An 8,172-nucleotide genomic window follows, 5' to 3' on the forward strand; every position below is an offset into this window, starting at 1 on the left:
GTCCCTGTATGTGTCTCTGTGTGTCTGTGTAAATACGATCATGTACATACAGGTGCCTGCAGATGCCAGAAGAGGGCATCAGATGTCCTGGAGTTGGGGCTAGGGGTGATTGTCAGCTGCCCAACATAGGGGCTAGGAAGTGAACTCTACTTCTCTAGAAAAGCAGCAAGTGTTCTTAAACACTGAACCATCTCTCCAGGCTCCAGAGCCAAGTCTTTAATAGCCATGTGCCTTTGGAAGATGATCCTAACACAGCAGGGAGTTATGTGGCAGAGGCCGGGAGTGTTAGAAAAGGTACATGGGGAAGACCTTTGACAGCAGAGGGATCAGGAGAGCCAAGACCTAATAATGAGAGGTATATTGGTATTAATCTTGGCCTAACTTCGATACTTTTTCAAATCATTTTTGTTTATTTATTTTCTATGTATGAGGAACATATGTTCTAGGACATTTATATGTCTACCTACCCATCTAACTATATCTATCTATCATCTATCTATCATCTGTCTGTCTATCTATCTATGTTGGAAAGGGGAGGATTTGTGCACAATAGTGCATATGTGGAGGTCAGAAGACAACATGAGGCAGTTGCTTCTCTTTTTCTACCATGTGGACTCCAAAGATCAAATTCAGATTGTTAAGTTTGGTGGGTGTCTATCTGTCTGTCTGTTTTTTCTTTTCTTTTTTCTTTTTGTTTTGTTTTGTTTTGTTTTTTTTGAGACAGGGTTTCTCTGTGTAGCCCTGGCTGTCCTGGAACTCTGTAGACCAGGCTGGCCTTGAACTTAGCAATCCACCTGCCTCTGCCTCCCAAGGGCTGGGTTGTCTGTTTTTATAAAGACAGAATGTCACTATGTAGCCCAGACTGGCCTCAAATTTGTGATTCTTTGGTCTTAGCCTCTCAAATGCTACAGTTATAAATGTCACCACAGGTACACATTTCCTGATGGGATGAAGATTGCATCATGTCTAGAGAAGCACATTCTCTGTCGTCAGTACTGAGCAGACACATGTGTGTAATAAAAAACGCCTCACTGCCATATTTCCATGTGGATTGTGGTATCTTGTGGTGTGATACTGCATCCCTAGGATCTTGTGGATCTAACCAGAGCTCTGCCCCATAGATATCTCTGTTAGTGGAAGTACACAAACCACCTGTCTGGGCAAAGTGGAGAGGGTTTAAAACGAGGACCTGAATGGTGCTTTCCACCGGTGAAACTCAATAAGCAGTTCTGTCTTCCCATCACTTCTCTCCACTAACTCCCTGGGGCCCTGCAGGCACTACAGGTGCTTGTGGGGGAATGCTGGGTGCCTAGGGGTGAGACGCCCCTTGGTGGCTCCCTTTCACTCCGTTGCTGACCAGGCCCTTGTTGTGCAGGTGTCTGGTTGAGAAGGGGGATGTGGCCTTCATGAAGCACCCCACGGTTCTACAGAACACCGATGGTAGGTAGGAGCCTGCGCTGTGCTTTCCTTCCATGGGAACATCTGAGCCTCCCTTGCAGAGTGGCTCCCGAGAGGCCTCTGGGGAACTTGGGTAGCTAAGCCTAGCAGACGTCAGCACCTGGGATCCTAGCACTTTACATTAATCTAGCATTTTAACATTCTTCCAATCTATTCAGACTTGATGCTAATTCTCAGCCTTGAACCTGGATGACAAAGCACACAGAAACCATGGGACCTGTGAGCATGTCTGACTCCCTGATTGACAGGCATTCTCTTGGTATTTCAGATTAATGTTCTTGACAGCTACCCATGTTGGAAAATATCTTGTCTGTTTCTGTGGCTTGACTTTTTTCACTTTCTCAAAATTTTTTTTTACGTATTTATATGTTTATTTGTATGTGTGTGGCCATGAGAATGTATGTGCACCACATGTGTGCAAGAGTCCAAAGCCAGAAGGCATTAGATTCCCTGACACTGAAGCTGCCCGAACTTGGCTAGGAACTGAACTTGGGTCCTTGGAAAAACAACGTGCCCTTAACCCTTGAGACAGATCTCAGACCTCCCCTGCAAAAATCTTAATGCTTTTTTTTTTGAGTTTTTTATATAAATAACTTTTTTATTTTTATTTACATTGCAAATGATTTCCCCTTTTCTGGGTCCCCACTCCCCGCAAGTCCCATAAACCCTCTTCCGTCCCCCTATTCTTCCATCTACCCCTTCCCACTTCCCTGTTCTGGAATTCCCCTATACTCTTGCACTGAGTCTTTTCAGAACCAGGGCGCACTCCTCCATTCTTTTTGGACATCATTTAATTTGTGGATTATGTCCTGGGTATTCAAAGTTTCTAGGCTAATACCCACTTATCAGTGAGTGCATACCATGATTGATCTTTTGAGACTGGGTTACCTCACTTAGTATGATGTTCTCCAGCTCCATCCATTTGTCTAAGAAATTCATGAATTCATTGTTTCTAATGGCTGAATAGTACTCCATTGTATAAATATGCCACATTTTTTGTATCCATTCCTCCGTTGAAGGACATCTAGGTTCTTTCCAGCTTCTGGCTATTACAAATAGGGCTGCTATGAACATAGTGGAGCATGTGTCCTTATTGCATGCTGAAGAATCCTCTGGATATATGCTCAGTAGTGGTATAACAGGGTCCTCAGGAAGTGACATGCCCAGTTTTCTGAGGAACCGCCAGACTGATTTCCAAAGTGGTTGCACCATCTTGCAATCCCACCAGCAGTGGAGGAGTGTTCCTCTTTCTCCACATCCTCGCCAACACCTGCTGTCTCCTGAATTTTTGACCTTAGCCATTCTGACTGGTGTGAGGTGAAATCTCAGGGTTGTTTTGATTTGCATTTCCCTAATAATTAATGATGTTGAACATTTCTTAAGGTGTTTCTCAGCTCTCCGAAGTTCTTCATGTAAAAATTCTTTGTTTAGCTCCGTACCCCACTTTTTAATGGGGTTATTTGGATCCCTGGGTTCTACTTTCTTGAGTTCTTTGTATATATTAGATATTAGCCCTCTGTCGGATTTAGGGTTGGAGAAGATTCTTTCCCAGTCTGTTGGTTGACGTTTTGTCCTTTTGACGGTGTCCTTTGCCTTACAGAAACTTTGTAGTTTTATGAGGTCCCATTTGTCAATTCTTGATCTTAGAGCATAAGCTATTGGTGTTCTATTCAGGAACTTTTCCCCTGTGCCCATGTCCTCCAGGGTCTTCCCCAGTTTTTTTTTTCAATTAGTTTCAGTGTGTCAGGTTTTATGTGGAGGTCCTTGATCCATTTGGAGTTAAGCTTGGTACAAGGAGATAAGAATGGATCGATGCGCATTCTTCTGCATGCTGACCTCCAATTGAACCAGCACCATTTGTTGAAAAGACTATCTTTTTTCCACTGGATGCTTTCAGCCCCTTTGTCGAAGACCAAGTGACCATAGGTGTGTTGGTTCATTTCTGGGTCTTCAATCCTATTCCATTGATCCGCTTGCCTGATATTGTACCAATACCATACAGTTTTTATCACTATTGCTCTGTAGTAGAGTTTAAAGTTTGGGATATTGAATCCCCCTGAAGTTCTTTTACTGTTGAGAATAGTTTTAGCTATCCTGGGTTTTTTGTTATTCCAGATGAATTTGAGAATTGCTCTTGCTAGCTCTATGAAGAACTGGGTTGGGATTTTTATGGGAATAGCATTGAATCTGTAGATTGCCTTTGGCAAGATGGCCATTTTAACTATATTAATCCTGCCAATCCACGAGCATGGAAGGTTTTTCCATTTCCTGGCCTCAACATCATTCTCTCCCCAGGAAAGAACCCTGAGTCTTGGGCTAAGGGTCTGAAACATGAAGACTTTGAGCTTCTCTGCCTTGATGGCACCAGGAAGCCTGTGACTGAGGCTCAGAGCTGCCACCTGGACAGAGTGCCAAACCATGCTGTGTTCTCCAGGAAAGAAAAGGCTGACTTTGTTCGAAGAATACTCTTTAACCAACAGGTATGGGCACCAGTGCCTACTCCCTGTGACTCAGTGCCCTGTTCCCAGAGCTGTACTGATGCCCATGTGCCCAGGCACCCAGCTTAGCTCCTGCTCCTTCCCCCTAAGCTGGGGGCCCTGTGCCTACTAGTCCTGTCTCTGGTTATATCTGGTGCCCACTTGTTCTGCAGCTCTCTAGGAATCTAAGAGAACAGCCTGAGGACACACACAGGATCTCTTGGGCCCGGTCTATTTCCAAGAGAATGAATCCCTTCTCTCTTCTTTTGGTGCAATAATAAGTAAGGGATGTGTTGGCTCAGTGGCTGACCTAAGTGTAGCAAAATCAGAATGGCGGATTCACTAATTGACTTGTGGCGTGATCTAAATTTGTTTTCTTAACCTGGAAAGGGTCGGCTCCATCTGGGCTTGCTGAAAGTTAAGGAGCCACACATCTAGACACTTTATGACCCTATTGGAAGCCAACAGGAGCTGATGTTACAGAGTAGCAGATGCCCAATGATCTGAAGGAAAACCTATAGTTTCCTTTGCCTATTGTAATAGATATCCCATTCTTGGAGGTTGTCCTGAGAAGAAATCCATGTTTTATCATATATCACCTTCATATCCCTGAAAAAAAAACAGTGGCCTGGTGTTCTAGTTTTCTTCTCTTTGCTGTTCTAGGACACTAACCAAAAGAAACTTGGGCACAGAAAGGGTTTATTTGGCTTACAAGTTTAGTATCACTGGGGAAGCCAGGCAGGAACTCAAGGCAGGGACCGAAGGCAGGAACTAAAGCATAGACCATGGAGGAACAACACTTACTGTTTTGCTTGATACTCACATGGAGCCGCCTTTCTTGGAGAGTCTCAGACTACTTGTTGGGGGATGGGACCACCCACAATGGACTGGGCCCTCCTATATCAACTATTAAGAAAATACCCAAAGACATGCCCATGGACCAATCTAACAGAGGCTTTAGTTAAGTGAGAAGCCCTCAAGTATGTAACATTGAAAATCAAAATTAACCTTTACACCTAGGAAAACCATTGAGATAAGAGAGTCTTGACTGTGGACATCTGAGGGGGAAAGTCTCACACAAGACAAGCTGCCATATTGGCTATTATGGAAATCAACTAAGGAAGTAGAATGAAGATGTGGAACTGGTTGGAGTTCAGAGACTAGAAGAGGAAGCAGCGAGGGAAGACATGGGAGGATCTTGTCTGTAGTTTAAAATTTTCCACTGCCTTTGCCTGGGATCACAGTGGCTCAGCTCTGGGGTTGGCCACCGCCACGAATGCTGAAGCCACTTCTGTTTCCACTCATCTTTGCTCCTGGTCTCGCTACCAACCCACTCCCAAAACCCTTGAATCCGCATATAAAAAAGCACACAGAGAGACAGCCTTGTTACCTTAACTTGTCTGCTAGTCACAATTGCTGGGTGCAGATATCCCCGGCCTGGAAATGCATGCCCTTACCAATTTATTATCTGTCTCTCCATCCGCTGTAAACGCAGTGCTTGTTCCAGTTAGCTCCTGCCAAACATCTTTAGCCACCTGCCTGTAGCGGAAGCCACAGGCCCTAGCTTCCCCCAAGGCCTTACGTGTTTGCTGTGTCCTTCCTCTAAAGCATGGCAGAAAATGCCTCTCTCCTTCCTTTGTGTCCCCCTTTCCTCCTGGGACCCGGAAGTCCCATCAGTACCATCTGCCCAGCAATTAGCCCCGCTCCCACCCCACCTCACCCCCGCTTCCTCCCCCCCCCCCACTTTCTTTATTAAAAAATCAAGAGCCAATCGGGGAAATGACATCAGTGACAGAACCTCCCCCTACAGGTGGATGATCCAGCAGCTGGGAAAGCACCTGGCACTGGCTGGCTAACTGATGACAAATGGCCAGCTTTCTATATATTACATTTCTTTACATACAGCACTGCATAAAGTGAAGTTAGTGTCTCCATTTACAAATGAGCACACAGAGCTTGACTGAGCGTGGTGAAGGATTTTTCTAAGTTCACATAGCAAGGAAAAGATGAAGCCAGGATTCAAACCCACAGACCATGCTTTCTCTTACTACAGCATTTCCTAAACTGTGGCTATATTGAGGGACTCCTCAAAGGCGGGAGTTGAGCATTCCAGAAGCCTTTGGTCTTCTAGAAAGAGTAGACACCTCTGTGCTTCCTGGCACCCTCCGCAACTGTCTGTTCCAATCCAGGAGCTCTTTGGAAGAAATGGATTTGAATACATGATGTTCCAGCTGTTTGAATCCTCAGCTAAGGACCTGCTTTTCAGTGATGACACAGAATGCTTGTCTAACCTTCAGAACAAAACAACGTATAAAACATACCTAGGACCACAGTATCTTACCTTGATGGACAACTTTAGACAGTGCTTGACCTCAGGTAAGTAGAAACCACTACCAAGGAGAAATTGCAAGAGGTTCACAGTCAGCATGTTTGACTTAAGAGCTCAGCTGTTACAGACAAGGGCATGGAGAAGTAGAAACTTTCTCTTTGCCTTGAAGAGTTGGAGTCACCATTGAGCCAACTCAATTAGGCAACAGTGAAAGACACCATCCAGGCAATGCTAAATTGTCTGAAGGAGACACGAAGTGTGGCAGAACTTGAAACCACTTGGGAAATGAAGTTCTTCTCATGTATATTCCCATTTTTGCTAGGGCTTGGGAAATGACACAAGCTGTGTGCCTTAGTTAGGGTTTTCCTGTGTGAACAGACACTGTGACCAGTGCAATTCTCATAAAGACAACATTTAACTGGGGCTGGCTCACAGGCTCAGAGGTTCAGTCCATTATCACCAAGGTAGATCAGGGCAGGGTCCAGGCAGGCATGGTACATGAGGAGCTGAGAGTTCTATATCTTCATCTGAAGGTCACTAGGAGAAGACTAATGCCTGGATTCCAGGCAGCTAGGATGAGAGTCTTAACGCCCACTCTCACAGTGACACACTTCCTCTAACAAGGCCACATCTCCTAATAGTGCCACTCCCTGGGCCAAATATATTCAAGCCACCACACGGTATATACCACCCGTGAAGGACTGATTTTTTTTTATTTTTTTATATAAAATGCACAAACATTAATAAAAACAAATACATCATGGTTTGGCCCTGCAGGAATCTTGGGATATATATTTTAGATGGCATAGATGTCTCGAAAAGAAAGAAATTGGGGAAATAAAATTAAAACTGGGATAGCAGAACCATTGGGCATATCCTGACTTTTTGTAGCATTATGTTGTGTGTGAGGGATGATGAAAGCAGGAAGGGGGCTGGAGAGATGGCTCAGCGGTTAAGAGCACCGACTGCTCTTCCAGAGGTTCTGAGTTCAAATCCCAGAAACCACATGGTGGCTCACAACCATCCGTAACAATATTTGACGCCCTCTTCTGGTATGTCTGAAGATAGCTACAGTATACTTACATATAATAAATAAATTTTAAAAAACAGGAAAAAGAATACAGGAGTGGAGGATGGACAGTCCAGGGATTTAAGGACAGAAAGGAAGGACAAGTACCTAAGGACAGACGTGGTGGGAGAGAAAGGGTCAATGAAGGTCTGAGCTAATCTTAACCATGGCTTACTTTTGGAAGACAGGAAGGTTTCCAACATACTTTCAAGAACTTCGCTCTTAAGAGCACAGGAAGTCAGAGCAGAGAGGAGCATGGCAATTGCGGGTGGGGCCTGATGCTCTTCCCCTTGTGTTTTGATTTACAGAACTGCTGGATGCCTGCACATTTCACAAATATTAATCACCATTCAGCTGGGGGGTAACCCAGGGACGGAGGACCCAACTGCTTGTCTCCGTATGGGCTGGTCCTGACATCTCTATAACTCAGGGTCATAACTGAAACAAAAAAATGAATAAAAGTATCTTCCCAGAAAGCTTCACTGAGTGTTCTCAGATTTGCAGGTAATAGGACTTTCTGCATTAAAATCGTGACTCTGAGTTTAGTATCTACTAAAAATTTTATCTTAGAGCTGGTGAGATGGGTAAAGGTAACAACCTAGGTTAGAGCTAAGGGACCCACACAGTGCAAAGAATGGATTCCCACGAGTTTTTCTCTGAGCTCCACACGGACATAGAGACGTGAGTGTGACACCAAGCACATTCATACACAAATAAATACGTGTAAAAATACACCTTTCGAGAGGTGGCCCCTTGGGTGAACGCTTGGTTTGAAGTTTGGCCCCCCAGCATTCATGTGAAATCTGACTGTGGCTGCATGTTTCTGTAACCTGAACGCT

At 44.6% G+C, this 8,172-nt stretch overlaps 1 protein-coding gene across 5 annotated transcripts in view; it reads left to right on the forward strand.

The window, feature by feature from the left end:
- The window catches only part of LOC127688643 (inhibitor of carbonic anhydrase), a 35,922-nt gene extending 28,113 nt beyond the window's left edge, over positions 1 to 7,809 (forward strand). For 2 of the 5 annotated variants that reach the window (XM_052187494.1, XM_052187493.1), the window contains exons 14-17: positions 1,376 to 1,440; positions 3,754 to 3,938; positions 6,125 to 6,311; positions 7,642 to 7,809. In XM_052187494.1, coding sequence (XP_052043454.1) covers positions 1,376 to 1,440; positions 3,754 to 3,938; positions 6,125 to 6,311; positions 7,642 to 7,676 — 472 coding nt within the window. In that variant the 3' untranslated portion in view covers positions 7,677 to 7,809. The other 3 variants (XM_052187495.1, XM_052187496.1, XM_052187498.1) reach the window with 3 other exon arrangements.
- The last annotated feature ends 363 nt before the right edge of the window (positions 7,810 to 8,172 follow it).

This window comes from Apodemus sylvaticus, chromosome 7 (assembly GCF_947179515.1).
Source record: "Apodemus sylvaticus chromosome 7, mApoSyl1.1, whole genome shotgun sequence".
Lineage (NCBI taxonomy): Eukaryota > Metazoa > Chordata > Mammalia > Rodentia > Muridae > Apodemus > Apodemus sylvaticus.